This window comes from Mauremys reevesii, linkage group 2 (assembly GCF_016161935.1).
Source record: "Mauremys reevesii isolate NIE-2019 linkage group 2, ASM1616193v1, whole genome shotgun sequence".
NCBI classification, from domain to species: domain Eukaryota; kingdom Metazoa; phylum Chordata; order Testudines; family Geoemydidae; genus Mauremys; species Mauremys reevesii.
The window spans coordinates 12,778,644-12,800,857 of NC_052624.1; the positions used below are offsets into that span (position 1 = coordinate 12,778,644).

Sequence of the window (22,214 nt, forward strand, 5' to 3'; positions counted from 1 at the left end):
GCATTCCCATGATAAATGTTATTTCCGTGAACAGATTACGCCACCATAGTAACCTCCTGTTTAAACCAGTTTGTTTCAAAACAGCTTGTACCGTGACTACACAACCACGTTAAAGCGCTGAGGCGGCAGCTAGTGAAGACGTGCCCTAAGTGTTACCCTCATTTTACCAGTGGGGAAACTGACAGGTTAAGCCTCACATTTTCAAAAGTCACATCGAGCTTTTGGGTGCTCAACTTGAGACTCCTACGGTCTGATTCACCAGTGTGTTACTCTGCTTATCTATGATACCATTCTTATTTTTACAATATAATTCATTCTACTTTCACAGGCCCTTATTAACACAGTATCTGAGTGCCTCACGTTTAATGTATTTGCCCTCACAACATTCCTGTAAGGTAGAGAATGCTTTTATCCCCATTTTACAGATGGGAAATTGAGACGGACACACACAATAAGTGACTGGCCCAAAGTCAAACCTGGGTCTCCCAAATCCCAGGCTACCATTCTAACCACCGGACCATCCTTCCTCTCTGCCTTCTCCAGTCTTAAATTGATGTAACTCCACTGAAATCAGTGGAGTTGCTCCAGCTCTATGTCTGTGTAATGCTTTGCTAAATCAGATACCTAATGCTTGACTTTCAGAGGTGCTGAGTCCCCCAGAACAATTGGAATTAATGGGAGATGCAGGTGCTCAAGGGTTCAGAAAATTAGGCACCAGGAGCCTGGATTTAGGTGTGCAAAATTAGGGGCTGCTTGCAAAGTGATCATTAGCATCTTACCCAAACTCACGCAGCTGGATCCTGCTAGAGATGACAATAGAATCCATGTCTCCTGAGACCAAATCCTCTGCTCTAACCTCTAGTCTACACTGCCTTTCAGACTTCAGCACACAGGGAATGGCTGTTGCCTATTTTGTTAAAAGGTGATTAATACATTACACAGTGCAGTGTGTGAACTAGAAAACATGCATTAATTTTATTAACGTGGATCCTGATGAAAAATTAGCTCTTTGCCTTAACTATGTACTTCCGGAGAGTTTATTTTATGTTTAAACATTAATTCCAGACCATATGACAGGCTGGCTCAGTACTGTCTGCCCACAGACAAAGCTTACAATGACAGACTTCGGAGAAATTCTAAAAACAGTTGGTGATTTTGGGAGATTTCAAAAACGTTTGCTGCTGCTAATTTCTCTGGTGAGTCTTAGCATTGCGTTCCACATGTTCGGCCAACTGTTCATGGTTATGCATGTGCCTCATCACTGTGATACAAGCTGGATCCATGAAATTAGTCCAAACCTGACCAAACAGCAGCAGCTGAACCTAACCATTCCTAGGAACACACCTGGATCTTACAAGGAATGCCTCATGTACACTCCTGTGGATCAGGATATTGACTCCATCCTAGAATACGGGCTTAACTCCACCGAGAAGTGCCACAAGGGCTGGGTCTATCCTTCAGAGCAAGAACAAACGTTGGTAACTCAGGTTTGTAACTACACGTTGTTCTCGATGAATACAGATTGCTTTATTGCCATGATAGAATCTTTCTACTTCGAAGTCCCCCAGCTTCTGGAGATGTCAAGCTATGGGTGGGATGGCAGAATTTAGACTTTTATTTTTTATAATGTTGACAGATTTATTATTTTTAAGCATTTTAATTTTATTGATTTAAACTCTCAGTTGCCGGAAATTATGGGAGGGGTGTCAGACAATAATTTAATGACATTGAGATTCAAAAAGTTGGAATGTATAACCATTAAAACACACATTGTCAACATCACTTGTCAAAATATACCAGATAAGTATCCTTAAATCAAACCTGAAGTTCTTAACCAGCATTTTTTTCTTTCTTTGCCTCGCTGTACATTTTAATTACTGATCGAAATATTTTGTGGTGTGTGTGGGGGGTGAAGTTAACGTTTGCGGACATTGAAGTATTACACTTGGGAAGAAAAAAATCAAATGTGCGAGTACAAAATGGGGCTTAACTGGCTAGGCAGCAGTACTGCAGAACAGGATCTGGGGGTTACAGTGGCTCACAAATTGAATATGAGTCAACAGTGTGATGTTGCTATGAAAAAGACAAACGCTATTCTGGGATGTATTAACAGGGTCACATGTAAGACACCGGAGGTAATGGTTCTGTTCTGCTTGGCACAGGTGAGGCCTTAGTTGGAGCACTAGCTCCAGTTCTGGGCACCACACTTCAAGAAAGATAGGGACAAATCGGAGAGAGTCCAGGAGCAGCAAAAACGATAAAACCGTAAGAATGGCCATACTGTGTCAGACCAATGCTCCATCTAGCCTAGTATCCTTTCTCCCACAGGGGCCAACACCAAAGGCTTCAGGAGAGTGTACAGAACAACATGGCAGTTGGAGTGATCCACCCCTGTCTTCCCCTCCCAGCTTCTGTCAGAGGTTTAGGATTGCCTCCCGCACCTTCAGCCATCTTGGCTAATAGTCACTGAGGGACCTTATCCTCCATGAACTTATCTAGTTAATTTGTGAACCCAGCTACACTTTTGGCCATCACAACATCCCACTGCAATGATTTACACGGATTAACTGCGCATTGTGTGCAAAAGTATGTAAAAGGCTGTTCTAAAAAGGCTTGTGATGAATTTTTCTCCATGTTTGCAGAGCTTGTTTTGTTCAGGGAAATGTTATAAGCCATACCAGCCAATTGGCTTTTTTGCCCATAAAACCTGATAAAGGAGGATTTGGTGGTAGAACTATCCCAGCAAACCTTCCCTAGTGTAGACAAGGCCTTAGGTCTAGAGCTGGGCAAAATATTTTGATCAAAGCTTATTTTGGTGAAAAGTGCAGATTAGGCAACACTGAAACGTTTTGCTAATGTGTGTTGAATTTGCGGAATTATTTTTGTTAATAAAAATAACAAAAATCATTTTCAACACTTCTGGAACAATTTCTGAAACTTTGCTTTTTGATTTTTTTTAAGTGGAAAATTACTGCTTCACGTGATTGCTCATGTGTATTCCTCAACAGGCGTGCGTGCTCGCCACGTGCACCGGTGCCCAAAGTTTTTCCCCTAGCAGTACCCGTAGGGGAGCACCCCAGCGACCCCTGGAGTGGTGCCTCCATGGCATGGTATAAGGGGCACTGCACGCTCCCCCCACCCTCAGTTCCTTCTTGCTGCCACTGAATGTGCTTCGGAACTGCTCTGCTCCAGCTCTGCTGTAGCTCATCCCCAAAACTGCTTGTTCGTTCAGTGTATGGTACCTGTAGTTAGTTACTAGTTTAGTTTAGCTAGAGTGCCCGGGCCGGGGCATACCCCGTGCACCGGATTTTAAGTCATGTGACACTTGTAGGCGATCTATGCCACTGAGTGATCCGCACGTGGGCTGTCTGTGCTGTATGGGGGAAACGCATCTCAGCGATTGCTGCAAGATTTGCAAGTCGTTTAAGCCTTGGACCAAGAGAGAAAGGGACATTGGGCTCCGGGCTATCCTGATGGAGTCAGCGCTGACCCTGGCTCCAGCGCGCCGCTCTGAGTCGGCACCAGGCACTGCAGTTTCGGTGCGCGGTGACCCTTCCGTGCCATCGACTAGTCAGCACCACTCCCCATCCTCGAGGCACAGGAAGAGGCCGCCTTCGCTGCGGCAGCAGAGTAAATCCAGGATAGAGGCTAGACCTATGTTGGGCAGTCCTTGATCCCCACCGGCCTCTAGGCCTCTGACTCAAGTCGAGTGGAGTAGACTGGCCCATTCGGAGCAGGTCTCCCCGGATGTCCGGATGCCCTCCACACCGGAGGCCCTGCAGACGGCCCGGGATGTTATGTCCATGCCGATACCAGGAGCACCGCTGATGTCGGCCCCGTGCTCCAGAGGCAAGCTGCCACTGGGATCTCTGCAGCCATCCCTGGCTCGGTACTGGTCTCAGTTGAGGGAACATTTCCGATGCCGTTCGCCACCCAGCGACCGTTCAGGGCAAAGTCCAAGTGGATCACCCTCAACTCCCACCAGGCTGTCTGGTTGGGTTCCGTCTGACCGAGACTCTTGGTACTGCTCCACCTCGAGGAGCGAACACTGACGGGACCGAGGCAGACGTTGCCAAAGGTTGTCTCAGAGGGGCTGTCACAGCCAGTCATGGCATGAATGTCGACGTCGTTCCCGTTCGGCGTCCCGCTCCAGGGCCTCACCATGGCACCGCCTCTGCAGCCCCGGGTGTTGATCACCAGCGTCTTGCCGTTGTGGGTGTAGTAAGTGCAGGCCCTGATAAAGGCCCAGTATGAGGCCTGAGGCCTGAACTAAAGTAATGGTCAAGACTTTGCTAACATAAAGCAAAGTTAAGCTGTGAGCCAGAGGTAGGCCCTGCTCACAGAAGCTGGCATGAAAAGGGCTGATGCTGCATTCACCTAGCATAAACACAGCACTAGAACACACTATACTGAAACATTCCATAGATAATAAAAGGACAGGCCGACCCATCCCAATGACAGGGGCAAAAGGGTAAAATGATGGATAGAGTTGTTTTGTTCGAACCAACATGTACAAGGTAGAAGGCGGTGCCTTAGAAGGGTTGTACGTCAGGTGTGATGTGTAACTTGTTTGTATCTGTGTATAAGAATACATCCCTGGGGAGGTGTCTTTGTCCGGCCGTAGGGGGAGTGGAAAGTCCCGCCACTAAGCCGGGTCCTTGCCAAGAGGCACTTTCTCGTAGTATGCCCTGAATTAGGCTAAGAAACCTACAGGGAACTGCAATTGTGTCCGAGGTCGCAATAAACCTAGCCGACGTGGCTTTGCATCTTACTGGACTCTGTGGTCATTGGGGATTCTTCTCGGGTCTGCTGTGTCAGCTATCTGCAGAGCTGGGGCAGCACACAGAGGGACTCACACACGCAGCCGAGTGATATCAACAAGGAGAAAGCAGAGCACCACACCGGTAACGCTCTGACAACACTGGTGACCCCGACGTGTCCCAATTATTTTAGTCCCTTATGTTGGGCCTGGGAATGTTAGGCCCGGGACCATAGATTCATAGGGGGTAAGTAGCCTTTCTAGTGTTTTATTGAGGGCCTCATGAGACCATACAAATGTAAATGTAAATGTAAAATATAAAGGTAGTATTATGATTGAGCCTTAGAGGCACTCCCAAATAATTAATATATATAAATTATATAGTTATAGCATATATATTTGTAGCGTGTATGGGCATATATGTATAGTATGTATGTGTACATATGACACCACCTTATATCCAAGCATAACCATGTTTTTCTAATTTGCTGGTGTACTCTGGCCCTTTTACTTTGGTGATACAGATAGACACACACCCCTATTAGGGCAATTTCAGTGACTATCTCTCTCATTATTAGTAGTAGGCTGATTGTTTTATAATACTGGGATAGGGATTATGATAGTGTGTCCCACACTGCTATGTGAGAAGTAAAACAGAAATTTGGAGTAGTGACACTACCACTGAGGCCTTTATATATAAATATATTGTAATTAGTTACTACACAGTACTGTCCATTCATGTTATAGGTTATCCTTAGAGCTGGTTGTCACCCTCTGGTCAGCTTTACTGGGCAGGAAACAGAAGTGGGTAGCTTCTCTGTTCCATTGGTTGATGTAGATCCAGTTGTTTCTTGTGGATGCCGTCTTCCAGATAACCTACTGAATGGACAGTAACCAATTTATCAAATATTGCTGTGTCTGGATTTAATATTGGTACCCAGACACTGAACAAGATTGTTTTGAATAACATGTGCCTTAGTTAGGATGCAGTGTTACTGACCCAAATTATGACTGGTACTAACAGGCAATTTGTTTACCCAATTTGTAGTTACTATGTAACTTAGTTTCTTTACCAATTTGTTCTTTTCTTGTCTTCATGTTGTTTGCTGCCATTCGTTTGTTGATTTGTACCTGTGTGTTGGTTAAACAGTTTAGCAAGGTTATACACATTGTACATGTTGTACAGCAATCATACAATACAGCAACAATACAGTAGTACAATAATAATACAGTAGTACAGCAATAATACAGCAGTACAGTGATAATACAGTAATACAGCCATCATACAGTTGTTTTTACACAATAACCAACTTGAAATTAAATGACAGTTTTCTGGTCCAGCTAGTGGTTTTAGCTGATTGTTAAATTAATTGTCCATATATTGTAGATAGAGGTGTAATTGACCAGTCTCTTATTTATAAAACACTTCATTTTTCTTTTCTTGATGCTTGGGGGTTTCTTCACTGTATACAGATATGAACTGGTGTCTTCAGGGTGTGATATTTTCTGGTGTCTTTGGTCTGTGGGATGCAACTTAAACAACTTTTGTTAGTTAACATAGTAAAGTTTTTTTTTTTGTTTGCTTTTCAGTAACCCAAACTTAATACACAGTTATAGGGACCGAGTCTTTTATAACACAAGCTATACTTTTGCAATTGTTGTATAGACATTCATTTTCATTTGGGGTGCATTACTAATATTTCATATTAAATATAACGCTTAACAGCTAAAATAAATGCTCACAATCTTCCATGAGAAGGTGTATTACTTTCCTTTGCTGAACACTTTGTTTCAGCAAAAGAGTTAGTAACATAATTTTAACTAGCTTTTTAGAGTTAATTTGCTTGTGATACCAACTTCATTCTTGTTAACTGTTTAGGAGCACAAACCTTAACAACCATTGCTTCCCATTAACATAACATAACAAAAGAAAAGCATATAAAATGAAACCAACTATAAAATTAAACCAAAATAAATTTTAAATACAGATACATGCAAATACTTTGAGAGTATTTGAGGGTATACTTTCATGATGCTCTGTTATGTTTGGGAGCCAAAGGTGGAAACCTGTTGAAAATGTTAAAACCTGTTAAAATTGTTTGGTTAGCTTTATGCATAAATTGTTGTTTTAAAACATTTTGGTTATGACATTCTTATAACTATATTTAAAAGTGCAAACAAGTTTATAAAAAGCCCAAACAAGAAATTGACATTTGTTAATATTATCTTTACCTTAATGTTGAGGTTTTCCCTTACATTTTTTCTTTGAATAACAATTTAAAAAAAAAAACTTAAAAAACAAAACTGTGATTGATAAAGATAATTCTTTTTGTTTGCAATTGCATTATTTGTTGAGGCAGAAATATATGTACATATATTTGTAGCTGAAACCTTTTTGAACTTTGCACAAAAATTGGTGCTAATACTACTATTTTACCCCAACCATGATTTTAAAATAGTGTGGTACCACATGTTATATATATTTTTGAAAGGGTATAAAATTGACTTTTGTTGCAACAAAATAAAAATAATTTTTTTTAAAAATAGTCACGTGACACACACACAACATAGACACAAGACACAACATGACATACAGGACCAACTTACAATTAAAAACAAATGGCGCCAAAATTCTATTCATAACTATACAAAATAACACAACCAAAAATAAAAAGTAAAAAGTTATTACCTTATTTAAAACTTGTAGCATAAATTTGATAAAAAATATATTAATATTTGCCAAATGTATTGTATTGTATTTGGTAACAAGGAATTTTACATTACTTTATGTTTAACATTTTAAAACTCTGCTATATGGAAATAAGAAAAGCCCATGTTTTAAATATTAGTTAGTGGTTAGCAGAGAGTGCATTTCTGTTGCTTGGCAACCATATCTTCAAGAAAGTTAGGAATAATTCCAGCTGTTGCATTCCTGAAGGGTTAAAATAATTAATTTACTGGATTTAAAGTTTTTACCTTGTTTTCTTTTTGTTTCTTGTTTTGTTCTGTTTTCAATTGCTTTATATTTTGGAGGTTTCTGTAAAAACTATAACTTTTAACTTTTAAAACAAATTTGTGAAGAGCAACCTAGGAAGGTCGCGAGACCTGAGCCAAGAGAGATTAACTCTATCAAGGTATTTGAAAGTACAAGCAGCAGCAGCAAATTTAGCAAACTGAGACAAATTTAGCAAACTGTCCTAACATATAAAGGACAAAATTTAATTGGTATGTACAAATATTTAAGAAACAAGGTTATATTTTTAGATATGAGCACGAGTGTGGTTCCATGGGTCAAAGCAATTGGGAACCTGCACAGTTGGGAATTGCGCCCCTGGTTTTTATCCTGGCTGTGAGAGGAGATTGGGGGTAGTTACCTGCTCTTGTAAAACCTGAATTTGTTCCCCCAGTGTTTGTTGCTTTTGTGTGCATGCCAAATGGATAGTGGGAGTGCCCTTTTTTGCTGCAGTTAACTGTTTGTGGGCAGCTCCATGTGTTGATGCATTAATTCTAGATGTTAACCCGCTTAATTTCAGTTTTTTACTTAGAAATTCTTTTTTATTTACTCCCCTGCGATCGAGTCGCAGCTCCTGTCTCCTAATGTGCTCTGTGAACTGTTTCATTTTTTCCTTCATTTGATTTACCAATTCAATGAGAGTATTGTTTGCTACTCTTTCCTTCTGTGCACTTACTTGTCCCATTCTGACAGGCACCAGTCTAGGTTCCGGTTTAAGTTTAACTGGAACCTGGCTTTTATCATAAGGTGATGGTTGCAATGCAGTGGACCCTGTTTCATGCTTTAATTTTACTAGGGCCACCTTTTTCCATTTCTGTCCCCATTCTTCAGGCACAGGGTAGCTACCTGAAGCCTGCTGTTTACCACCAATATTTATAACAGGGGACGGCACGTGTATTTTTTGTAGGTTCCTTACAGCTGTTTCCAGTGTTTTACTCTGTTCCTGTACTGGTTGTCTCTGGGCTGCTTGCCACCCTGCAAGGGGGGTGGGAGCATTCCAGGGCTGTGTAGCTTCTTTTGAGTCTTTTAACTCTTTCTTTGTTACTGTTACTTGTTTGGCCAGCATGCCAGCATGCTGTTTAAGCCATTTCACTGCTTTTTTACTTTTATTACTATTTCTCAGAGCCTCGGTCTGTACCGTCGCTCTACATATGCCAGTCCATGTTTCCCCACTCTCTTTTTTAAATTCATAAGGACCCCCTTTACTGGCAATCCAGCAGGTCCAGGAGTTATCAAACTCCGTGGGGCTCAAAAGGGAGGGGGTCAGGGGGCTCCCTAGCACGAGGTTTGCTGCCATGTTGGATTGCGATTCTTACCACGGCAGGTTCGCTTACTCACCAGATCAGCGGTCGGGGTCACCAGTGTTGTCAGAGCGTTACCGGTGTGGTGCTCTGCTTTCTCCTTGTTGATATCACTCGGCTGCGTGTGTGAGTTCCCTCTGTGTGCTGCCCCAGCTCTGCAGATAGCTGACACAGCAGACCCGAGAAGAATCCCCAATGACCACAGAGTCCAGTAAGATGCAAAGCCACGTCGGCTAGGTTTATTGCGACCTCGGACACAATTGCAGTTCCCTGTAGGTTTCTTAGCCTAATTCAGGGCATACTACGAGAAAGTGCCTCTTGGCAAGGACCCGGCTTAGTGGCGGGACTTTCCACTCCCCCTACGGCCGGACAAAGACACCTCCCCAGGGATGCATTCTTATACACAGATACAAACAAGTTACACATCACACCTGACGTACAACCTCTGTAGCAAGTTACAACCCTTCTACGTATTAAGGCACCGCCTTCTACCTTGTACATGTTGGTTCGAACAAAACAACTCTATCCATCATTTTACCCTTTTGCCCCTGTCATTGGGATGGGTCGGCCTGTCCTTTTATTATCTATGGAATGTTTCAGTATAGTGTGTTCTAGTGCTGTGTTTATGCTAGGTGAATGCAGCATCAGCCCTTTTCATGCCAGCTTCTGTGAGCAGGGCCTACCTCTGGCTCACAGCTTAACTTTGCTTTATGTTAGCAAAGTCTTGACCATTACTTTAGTTCAGGCCTCAGGCCTCATACTGGGCCTTTATCAGGGCCTGCACTTACTACAGTGGGTCTGCCCACCGGAGCCAATCGTGGAGCAGCTGTTACCGACGGTACCGGTCCTCCACGTCAGGATCATCGTCCTGCGGTCGGCACCACTCCTCCCAGTCCAGGGACAGCGGCAGGTCGTATGTCAGCCCAACCTCCCTTCGTAGTCATCCATCGATGGGTCAGGCTGAAGAGCCGGCTCCACCGGTGCCACAGGAGATGCAGTGGCACTGGGCCCCATGGCCGGCCCAATGGTACCAGAGGGCACCATGACCTCTGACGCAGCCCCCGGTGGGGGCTTGCTTGGTGGCTGGAGCCTCAGAAGGACCATCAGCCTCCCTCTCCAGACCGCCAAAGGAGGAGTCAGTGGGATGTACATCCTCAGCACTGTGCCCGGAGACCGACCAGGTGGTGGACCCTCTGGTGCCCGTGGGGGGACACAGTACTGCGCCGGCCTCCTCACCTTCCCCGGATGAGGGGATTACGGCCCCTCCTTTCTCCATTTCCCAGGAGGACTTTAGGGCCCACCAAGAACTCTTTAAAAGAGTGGCATCAAGCCTCCACCTCTAAGCAGAGGAGATGGAGGAGCCCTCGGACTCCCTGTTTAATGTGCTGTCCTTCTCAACACCAAGCAGGGTGGCCTTGTTTCTCCATGAAGGGGTGGTGAAAATTTCAAATGCCCTGCGGCAAACCACGGCCTCATCGGCCCCCATCTCTGAGAGTGGGACACAGGTATTTTGTATCCGCCAAGGGGCATGAATACTTATTCACCCACCCTGCTCCTAACTCCCTGGTGGTTGAGTTGGTCAACCACAGGGAACGGCAGGGCCAGCCAGCCCCTACCCCGAAAAATAAAGATTCAAGGAGGCTGGACTCTTTTGGAAGGAAAATGTATTCCTCCTCGAGCTTCCAGTTATGGGTGGCGAACCACCAGGCTCTCCTGGGCTGGTGTGAGTTCAATCTGTGGGGCTCCCTTCCCAAGTTCGAGGACTCCTTCCAGGAGCATGACAGGAAGGAGTTCAAAGCGCTGGTGGAGGAGGGCACAGCGGCTACCAGGGCAACTCTGCAGGTGCTTTGGATACAGCGGGCATGGCTGCATGGTCCATGGCCTCTCCAGTGTCCATGAGAAGGGCATTGTGGCTCCTGCTTTCGGGGATGTCCAGCGAGGCGCAGACCTCTGTGCAGGACCTCCCGTTTGACGGCAAAGCTCTGTTTGCAGAACAAATGTATACAAAGCTGCATGGCCTGAAAGACTCCCGCACGACTCTCCAGACTCTGGGTCTCTATGTTTTGGCTCTGGCTAAACCTAAGTTCAAGCCGCAACAGACTCCCGCTCAGGCCACCCACCCAAAATACGAGACCGCTTATAAGAAGTCGCGGGACTATAAGATGCACCCACAGAGGCAGTCTCGGCCTGCCCCCCAGCGGCAAGCAAGCAGGGAAAAGGCGGTTTTGACAGGATGCCCAGGGGCGCCCTGCTAGTTCTCATCAGGGATCCACCCTCAAAGTTTCCCTTCTCCAATCAGTTGTGTGCTTTCCTCCCGGAGTGGTCGTGGCTGACCTCGGACCGATGGGTCCTCAACACCATCTCCCGGGGCTACACCCTCCAGTTTACTTCCTCTCTGTCCAACCACCCCCTGCCTCTGTCCCTCCTGGGGGACCCCTCACACGAGGCTCTGCTCCAGCAGGAGGTGGGGCGGCTCCTGGGCCTAGGAGCACTGGAAGTGGTACCAGGGGAGTTCAAAGGCAAGGGGTACTGCTCCCGCTATTTCCTTATCCCGAACGCCAAAGGGGGGCTCAGGCCCATCTTGGACCCGCGGGGCCTGAACCGTACAGGGTGAAGCTCAAGTTCCGCATGGTCTCTCTGGCCTCCATCATCCCCTCCCTGGATCCTGGGGACAGGTACACCGCTCTTGATCTGCAGGACGCGTACTTCCACATTCAGATATTCGAAGGGCACAGACATTTCCTCCGTTTCACGGTGGGGCAGGAACACTACCAATTTACGGTCCTCCCGTTTGCCCTGTCCACTGCCCCCAGGGTATTCACGAAATGTATGTCGGTGGTAGAGGCCTACCTGAGGCGCCAAGGGGTCCAGATCTTCCCCTATCTGGACGACTGGTTGGTCAAGGGCAGCTCCCAGTCACAGGTGCGGGATCCCGTGGAGCTCCTTCTGTCCACGCGCACCACTTTGGGCCTGTTGGTACACAACACCAAGTCCACATTAGTCCCAGTTCAACACATAGAGTTTATTGGGGTGATCCTGGACACCTTGTTGGCCAGAGCCTCCCTCCCACCGGACAGATTCTAAACCCTGAAGGGTCTCATCGACATGGTCACAAGGTTTCCGGTGACAAGAGCCAGAGCGTGCCTCCAGCTCTTGGGTTACACGTCGGCGTGCACCTATGTGGTCCGTCATGCCAGACTCAGGATGAGGCCTCTCCAGCTCTGGTTGGCCTCGGAGTTCTCCCAGGCCAGGGACAGGATGGAGAAAGTCCTTACGGTACCTGAGCCAGTCATCACCTTCCTACGGTGGTGGTCCTCCCCAAGAAACATGCTCCAAGGGGTCCCATTCAGGGGCAGGACCCCATCGCTGGAGCTGGTGTCTGACATGTCAGACCTGGGATGGGGGGCCCATGTGGGGAACATTCAGACCCAAGGTTTGTGGTCGGCTCAGGAGCTGACCCTCCACATAAACGTCACAGCGCTCAGGGCGGTACGGCTGGCGTGCATGGCCTTCCACTTGTACCTGGAGGGCCGGGTGGTCAGGGTCCTCACGGACAACATGGCCTCCATGTTCTACATCAACAGGCAAGGTAGGGCCCGATCCTCTGCCCTCTGCTGTGAAGCCCTCAGGCTGTGGGATTTTTGCATAGCCCATTACATCTGCCTACAGGCCTGACATCTGCCTGGAACGTGTGCGCAGATCACTTGAGCAGGGAACTCCCCAGGTAGACCTGTTCGCGACTCGGCAGAACCGTTGCTGCCCCCGGTTTTGCTGCCGGGAGGGGAAAGGGGGGCGAGGAGGCTGGGACAGGGCGCTAGCTCCGATGCCTTCCTCCTGTCCTGGTCAGGCCAGTTTCTCTGTGCCTTTTCCCCCGTTCCTGCTGATCGTCAAGGTCCTGGAAAAGATAAAGATGGGCAAGGCCTGGGTCCTTCTGATTGCCCCGGCATGGCCCAGGCAGCATTGGTACGGGACCCTCACGGGCCTGGCGATCGCCCCGCCGTGGCCATTGCTGTCCTGCCCAGACCTGCTCTCCCAGGACTAGGGCCACCTCCTCCACCCCAACCTAGTGGCACTCCACTCACGGCGTGGCTGCTCAAAGGTTAGGTCGGGAGGAAAGGACGTGCTCGGAAGGGGTTCAGCACGTCGTCCTTGAAAGAAGGCAGCCCTCCATGCGCCGAGCCTACTTGGCAAAGTGGTCTCGGTTTTCCAGATGGGCGGATGAGCGGGGCGTTTCCCCGGTGGCTGCCCTGATCCAGCTTACTCTGGACTACTTCCTTCACCATATAGCCCAGGGCCTGGCACCCTCGTCAGTCAGGGTGTACCTGGCAGCCATATCGGCCTTCCGTCCGCCGGTGCAGGGCCACATGGTGTTCTCCCATGCTGTGACTGGCTGATTCCTTAAGGGGTTGGATCGTCTCTTCCTGTATGTTAGGCCCCCCAGTTCTGCAGTGGGACCTAAACCTGGTTTGGCCTGTCTCACGGGGCCCCCGTTTGAGCCGCTAGCCACATGCTCCTGGTCACACCTCTCAAGGAAGGTGGCCTTCCTGGTTGTGATCACGTTGGCTAGGAGGGTCTCTGAGCTCAGGGCCCTGGACTCTGGGCCCCTGTACACGGTGTTTTATAAAGATAAGGTCCAGCTCCGCCCACACCCTTCGTTCCTCCCGAAGGTGATCTCCACCTATCACAGGGGGCAGGGCATTTTTCTGTCGGTCCTCTGCCCCAAGCCCCATGAGTCCAGTGAGGAGCGCCGTCTCCACACATTGGATGTGAAACGGGCTCTGGCTTTCTACCTGGAGCGGACTAAGCCGTTCCGAAAGTCCTCACAACCCTTCATTGCCTCAGCCGAGCGCATGAAAGGTCGGTCGACCTCCACTCAGCAGCTCTCCAATTGGATCACTTTGTGCATCCGTACCTGTTATGACCTGCCAGGAATCGCTCCGCCACCACTTGTGAAGGCGCACTCGACTCGGGCGCAGGCCTCGTCAGCTGCCTTTTTGGCCCATGTCCCCATTCAGAACATTTGCAGAGCCGCCACGTGGTCTTCAGTTCACACGTTCACCTCGCATTATGCGATTGTCTCAGACCAGGGGAGGACGCTGGATTCGGCAGGGCCATTCTCCATCCCCAGAGTTGGTGAACTCCTTCCCATCTCCAATAGATATAGCTTGGAATCACCTATTGTGGAATACACGTGAGCAATCACTCGAAGAAGAAAAGAGTTACTTTTTCTGTAACTGGTGTTCTTCGAGATGTGTTGCTCATGTATATTCCGCATCCCACCCTCTTTCCCCTCTGTCAGAGTTGTCGGGCAAGAAGGAACTGAGGGTGGGGGGAGTGCACAGCGCCCCTTATACCGTGCCATGGAGGTGCCACTCCAGGGGTTGCGGGGAGCACTCTTTCCCCCCCCCCCCCGGGTACTGCTAGAGGAAAAACTTGCGGCACTGGTGCACGTGCACACCTATTGTGGAATAGACATGAGCAACACATCTCGAACGCCAGTTATGGAAAAGGTAACTGTCTTTTTCAATATTTCCTTGACTTTTAGGTCATTAAAAATATTTAAAATGAACAAAATTGAAAGGAAGTGTTTGAAAGAACATTTTGTTTGAGCCAAAGTTATTTTTTTCTTTTCAATTTCAATTTCTTTTCTTTTCAATTTGACAATAATTTGAAAAAAACACAGTACCCAAAACTTTTTTTTCAGAATTGCAATAAACCAAAAAAATCTATTTGCCCAGTTGTCATTAGGTTTCTCTCTTTCTGTTACTGCTCTGCTGATTCAGAGAGAGAGTTGGGGGGTGGGGTTTGAGTGGCAGGAGTGAATTGCATCCCCAAGGTTCTGTATTTGGGCGAGATGGGGGAGAATCTCCATAATGGAGAGAAGAAATCTAAGGTGGGGACCTTCCTCTTGGAAATACTTTGGAGAGATTTTCCAGTCTTGTGCAGTTTGGCCTCTTCTCACTAAGCACAAATGGCAAATTTGGGACCTAGCTCTGGGCCTGAATTTAGAGGATAGTAGGATCCAGGCTTTTTTGCTGCAAGCTCCTTCTCATTCCAAAGACTTTTCAAATAACAGACTTCTGCAGAGAATTATGTATTTCTGTCAAACACAGAGCCATGAGTGATCTCCTCTGGGCTGCACGCTCCCCAGGTTGCTGTGTTTTGTCCCAGTACACTGGACCTGTGTGCTCTTAAGCTTCCCTTGATCTGATTAGGTTGAAGCACTGTCTTTTTCCCTTGGCCTCTCTTTCTTTCATGCTTTCTAGGCACAGACTGTCTGTTATCCCTTCACAGAGGTGGGGTCCCTAGTCCCCCAGGACCAGTGCTGCCTTCTCAGTAGCTGCAGCACACCCTCTCCCAGGGTTCCACCTCCCGGACACTCTGGGTTTACGGTGTAACTCTTCTGGGGCCTGTGAAAGCTGAAGCACATACAGAGACTTTGCACGGGAGTCTAAAACAAATGACATTTTTACTTTAGGCCAGCAAACATCCAGATAAAACCATACAGCATCTACACGCTAGTCACCTCATGCTGATATCCAGCCTTTGCTAGTCCTAGGGGGTCTGTCCATGTTGAGGTAGGTAGGGGTCCTCCAAAACATTTGCAAGCTGTTGGTTTTGGGTTTTGACCAGCCCTACTCATTACCATTTTAACGAAGAACAGGAAACTCAGAAGAGAGTAAAGAATCAGGAGACTGAAGTTCTTGTGACTTATTGAAGAAAGAGTAAAAAATGTGAATTGGTTGGTCAACACATGGCAAAGGACACGTTTTACACCTCCCTGAAGGGGTCTAACACCAAAAAGGAAGAGGAGCAGTTTACTGTGGCACTTATTGTGTCAGAGAAATGAAGGGTAGTGGGATCAATTTAGGAAAGGCTGAATATTGAGAAAAGCATCCTTACAGTGCGATCCCTTAGATGATGGAATAGTCTCTCAAGGGAAGTACTGAGATCTCCATTGCTTGTGGACAATCCTGCCCTGACAGGGGGAGGGACTGAATGACCCTGTAGGTCTGATCTTTCTGGTTAGTATTACCTATGAACACACCAAAGACTCAAGTGACGCTAGATGCTGACTGGGATGGTGCTTTGGTAGGTGAATGGTGGTTTGGGCATTATAGGCTGGGTACCTTAATCTCCGGTTCTCTCTGGGAATGTTTGTGCTGCTAGCACATCATGAATCCAGCCACCAAATCAAGCCCCTTTAAAATGAAATCTACTTTGTTTCCTTCTTTCAGTTTGACCTGGTATGTGACCGAAAAGAGCTAAATGACATCTCCCAATCCATTTACAGGCTGGGACTTCTCCTTGGAGATGTGATCTCCGGTTCGTTAAGTGACAGGTAAGGAGAAAGGATGATCAACCTGCACAAAGTCAGCAGCATAACCTCGCTTGGGGGTGGATCGTTATAGAGCCTCGCAGCCACAGGGCTGGTGTGGCTTGAGCATTGGAGCCTAGGCTCTGACCCCGATGTGCCTTGTAGACTAGGGCAAGTTACTCAGTCATTTCTGTGGCTATTTATTATTCAAGCTGGTTGAAAATCGGGGGATTCTATGGAAAGTTCTGAGGAAACTGGTTAATTTAATTTTTGTCTGCATTTTCCACAGAAAAGTTTGAGACTGTTTGTGAAAATGTAAATACTAGAAACATTTCAGCTGAAAACAGGGAAAAAAAATTGCTTTAGGAATGCTGCCAATGTGCCTCATGGGGGTTGTAGTTTGGGTGCCTTGTGTACCCTTTCTTTTCCCTAGGGCAGTGTCATGGGCTTGGCCTCCCAGAGCTCCCCGTTGGTGCGACAGGACCCTGTACTCACCCAGCATCCAATACACAATGTCTGGGTGGTTGGCAGCATAAGTCCGGCTGACCCCCAGGAATCTACACTTTCCAGGGCTGTCAAAACTCCAGAAAGGAAACCGAACTAACTGACATGAAGGGAGCAGGCTCTCTTCTGTCAAGGAGCCTTTGGCAGGCCATTGTCCAGTCCATTGCCCTTTGGGGTCTGGCCCACCTTCTCCTCAGGAGGCTCAGACAGCAGTTGTGTCTGTGTTCTCAGCCAGGCCCTTTTCTGGGAGCTGTGGTTTGAAGGTACCAGGCCCTCAGTGTGGAAGCTATGGAAGATACCTCTGCAGATCCGGCTGGTCCAAGAGAATGGAGAGTTATATGGGACATGACTGCAGATGGGAACTTGGCCTAACCCTTAAGAAAATCATGCTCGCCCGCAAAGACTTCTCCAACTGCCTGTCTGGGGAAGTCAGACAATCCTTGTTGGGGATTCAAAACTCAGAAGAACTGAAAGAACAGTCTAGAAGGGACAGGTGGACAACAAGGCAGTGTGCTGCCTTCCCAGAGCCAACATATGATATGTCACTCTCAGATTGGATAGGATTTTTAAATTGATGGGAAAGAATCCATTGGTGAGAGCTCATATTGGCACTAAAGACCCTGCATTGCAGGCTCTCTCACAGGTAGTAGATGACTTCAGGGAACTTGGAAGCATGCTGAAGAGGAAAAATGTCCAAGTGATCTTCTCTGAGATTGCTCTTGTCCCATGAGTGAAGGAAGACAGAAGGCAGAAGATTCCGGAAGACTGCTGGTTAGATAAGTGGCATAGAATAAAGTGTTTTGATCTTATGTAACATTGGCTCACCTTCCATGGGGATGGAGCTGTATAGTTGGATGGCCTCCACCTCAGTAGAAGGAGAACCAATCTTCTTGGGAGCAGGTTGACTAGAGTTGTCAAGAGGGCATGAAACTACTAACAAAAGGGGTAAGGTAGAAAGAGAGACGATACAAGCACAATGCAAAATTGAGACGTTGAGAACAAAATTTAATCAAGGAATGAAAGGACATGGAGAGAAGAAATCTTTAATTGCCAATACGTCAATATTAGGAGCCTGGGTAAAAAAGAAGAATTGGAATTGTTTATGAGCATAAATTTGATCTAGTTGGTATTATTAAAATCTGGTGGGATGATTCCCATGACTGGAATGTTAAAATCAATGGTTATAACCTATTTAGGAAGGATTGAGTCAGCAAAAGTGAAGGGGGAGTGGCACTCTGTCAAAAATGGCTTTATCTGTTTCTGAGTTACTGATAACTTGGAAGAAAATTATCTTGAATGCTTATGGATCAATGTCCTAACAGATCAAGCACAAGATGGGGTATTAGTTGGTGTCTGCTGCAGATCACCAAATCACACTAGGGCACAAGATGACTGCCTCCTTACACACCTATCTATAATGTGTAGGGGAAAAAAGCTGGATGATCATGGGAGATATCAATATGAGTGACATGCTAGAGGTCTCATGCTGCCAGTACTAAAACATCCTTGGAATTTTGAAATATCACAGATGACAATTTACTAACTCAAAAAGTGTTGCATCCAGCATGGGCGAATTCTATTTTTTAGACCTCATCTTAACAGATAAAAGGAACTAATTACAGAACCAAAAATTAATGGTAACTTTAGGTACAAGTGATCATGACTTGGTCATATTTATAATGCACAAACAGAATAAAGTTGAGCTGGGTGATATGTATACTTGGTACTTTAAAAAGGCCAGTTTCGTAAAGCTGAAAACAATTATGAGCCAAATCAGTTGGGAGAATGAACTTAATCAGAAAAATCTGAATGATAATTGGGCATTGTTTAAGAACACTTTACTAGATGCCCAAAAAGTCACAATCCCACAATTGAGGAAGAAGGTCATATTGGTTTGAAAAAAAAGACCTGATTTAGGGGGGAAGTGAAGGCAGCTCTCTCTCTCTCTCTCTCTATGTGTGTGTATGTGTATATATGTATAAGTGTGTGTGTGTATGTATATATATATATATATATATATATATATATATATATATATATATATAATATGTTTGTTTATTTATATATAAGTGGAATAAAGACAAAGTTGATAGTAATAAGTATAAATCAGAAGTTAGGAATTGTAGCAAATTGATAAGAGAAGCTAAAGGACACAAGGAGAACTCTGTGGTCAGCAGAATTAAGGACAACGGAAAGACGTTTTTAAAAAGTATATTAGGAACAAAAAGTATGCTAAAAATATTATTTGTCCATTACTGGATGTAAATGGTAGACATAAATAATGCAAAAAAGGCAGAAGTGTTTAATAAATATTTCTGTTCTGTATTTGCAGGTAGTTTCATCCTATGATGGTGATAATGCTTTCCCCTATATAAGAAAAAGACCCAAAAATCCGGACTGTCCCTATAAAATTGGGACATCTGATCACCTTATGTCAAACTAACTTGACATCTTTTTGATGAGATTTTAAATTTGGTTGATGAAGGTAATAGTGTTGATGCAATATAGAATTATAGGATTGAGACATCATCTAGTCCAGAGAAACATGAAAAAAATACAAGGACATCTGGTGAAACTATTGCATACCTTTGCATTTTAGCATACATTAATCCCTGATATCATAGACTATGTTTTCACTTATTTAGCTATTAAATCACTTCAATAATTAATACCCTGCATGACCTTTATGGGTTCAGGGTTTTCTATTTTTGTTTGTTTTTCAATTAACATTGACCTTTATTATTTATATGCTATTGCCACTTTGTGTACATATTTATATCTGTTTTGTTTTTGTTTTGTTTTATGCTTATATTATATATAAAAACAGTAAAAATAAAGTTTAAAAAAACATGGCTAACTGATAGGTCTTAAATTGTAATTGTAAATGGGGAATCATCAAATAAGGTGTGTTTCTGGAGGGGTCCTGCAGGGATTGGTTCTTAGCCCTGTGCTATTTAACATTTTTATTAGTGACCTGGAAGAAACATAGTCATCACTGATAAAGTTTTCTGGTGACACAAAATTGGGGGAGTGGTAAATAATGAAGATGACAGGACACTGATACAGAGTAATCTGGATCACTTGGTAAGCTGGGTGCAAGCCAAAAATTGGCATTTTAAATGTGGCTAAATGTATAAATCTAGGAATGAAGAATGCAGGCCATACTTACAGGCTTGCCCGGGGGTGGGGGAGGGGGGGTGAAGGAACTCTATCCTGGGATGCAGTGACTCTGAAAGAGATTTGGGGGTCATGGTGGATAATCAACTGAACATGAGTTCCCAGTAGGACATTGTGACCAAATCCTTGGATGAATAAACAGGGCAATCTTGAGTAAGAGTAGAGAGGTTATTTATTTTACATTTGTATTTGGCACTGGTGTGACTGCTGCTGGAACACTGTGAACAGTTCTGGTGCCCAGAGTTCAAGAAGGATGTTGATACCTAGGAGAAGGTTCAGGGAACAGCCATGAGAATGAGTTAAAGGATTACAAAACCTGTCTTATAGTGATAGACTTAAGGAGCTCAACCTGTGTAGTTAAACAGAGAGAGGGTGTATCGATTATAGTCTATTAGTACCTACATGGGTAACAAATATTTAATAATGGGCTGTTCAGTCTAGCTGAGAAAAGTATAACAAGATCCTGAAGCTAGACAAATATAGACTGGAAATAAAGTGTAAATTTTTAAGTCAGAGTAATTAACCATTGGAACAATTTACAAAGGGTTGTGGTAGATTCTCAGTCACTGACAAATTTTAAATCAAGATTGGATGTTTTTCTAAAAGATCTTCTCTGGGAATTACGTTGGGGAAATTCTATGGCCTGTGTTACACAGGAGGTCAGGCTTAGACAATCACAATGGTCTTTCTGGCCTTGGAATCTATGAAGGTCTGTTCCCCTTCCAGGGCTGCTGTTGCTGACAGAGCTAGACTTTGCCTTTTTTATGCCTGATCTCCAAGCCTGATATGCCTTCAGGTATGGTGGGGCAGGGCTGCTTAAGCCCATAGCAGTTCAACAACTCTCACCTGATTGGTGCGGAGTTTGTGCACCCTGTCACAGCCAAGCTCCCAAGTTGGACTACATCTCTCATGAATCACCACTGTTACCCCCCTTGGAGACGGGATCGAGTGCATCATGGGAGGTGTATTTTGACAGGTTTCAGAGGGGCAGCTGTGTTAGTCTGTATCAGCAAAAACAATGAGGAGACTAACAAATTTATTTGGGCATACGCTTTCGTGGGCTTCATCAGATGCATGGAGTTGAAAATACAATAGCAGGTATAAATACACAGCACATGAAAAGATGGGAGTTGTCTTACTGAGTGTGGGGGGTTAACGAGGCCAATTCAATTAGGGCGGATGTGGCCTATTTCCAACAATTGACAAGAAAGTGTGAGTATCAACTGAGGGGAAATTATTTTTGTAGTGACCCAGCCACTCCCAGTCTTTATTCAGGCCTTTTTTGATGGTGTCAAGTTTGTAAATTAATTCCAGTTCTGTAGTTTCTCACTGAAGTTTGTTTTTGAAGTTTGTTGTTGAAGAATGGCCACTTTTAAGTCTGTTATTGAGTGTCCAGGGAGATTGAAGTGTTCTCCTACTGGTTTTTGAATGTTACAATTCTTAATGTCTGATTTGTGTCCATTTATTCTTTTATGTAGAGACTGTCTGGTTTGGCCAATGTACATGGCAGAGGGGCATTGCTGGCACATGATGGCATATATCACATTGGTAGATGAGCAGGTGATGGTGTGGCTGATGTGGTTAGGTCCTATGACGGAGTCCCTTGAATAGACATGCGGACAGAGTTGGCAACAAGGTTTGTTGCAGGGATTGGTTCCTGGCTTAGTGTTTCTGTTGTGTGGTGTGTAGTTGCTGGGGAGTATTTGCTGAAGGTTGGGGGGCTGTCTGTCCTATCTCAGGGCCTCTCCTTCTGCCCCACTACCCCTACGAACATGATACAGTTCTGCGGTGACCTGGAATCCTACTTTTGCCATCTCCGACTCAAGGAATATTTCCACCACACCACTGAACAGCACACTAACCCACAGAAACATTCCTGCCAGTGCTACAAGAAGAGGCAGTGGACTATAACTGCCATGAGTCGCTGCATGAGTATATCCAAATTGAAATATTTTGGCTTTTTTCAGGCATTTGATTTCAAACAAAAAATGAACTTTTCCTCACAGAAAGCAGCCACTCTTTGTGGAAAAATTTCAAATTGTGGAACACCCAATTTTCTGTCAAACATTTTGACAGAAATTTTTCAACCAGTCCACCTTATTAGAGGCTCCAGCTGAGGTCAGCGGCCCATTGTGCCATATG

At 45.4% G+C, this 22,214-nt stretch overlaps 1 protein-coding gene across 1 annotated transcript in view; it reads left to right on the forward strand.

Annotated features, from left to right (window-relative positions):
• The first annotated feature begins 1,115 nt into the window (after positions 1 to 1,115).
• LOC120396557 (solute carrier family 22 member 13-like) overlaps positions 1,116 to 22,214 on the forward strand; it is a 33,270-nt gene continuing 12,171 nt past the window's right edge. The window contains exons 1-2 of the mRNA XM_039521516.1: positions 1,116 to 1,487; positions 16,312 to 16,415. Of these exons, the coding sequence (XP_039377450.1) occupies positions 1,116 to 1,487; positions 16,312 to 16,415 (476 nt within the window). The remainder of the gene's footprint in view (positions 1,488 to 16,311; positions 16,416 to 22,214) is intronic.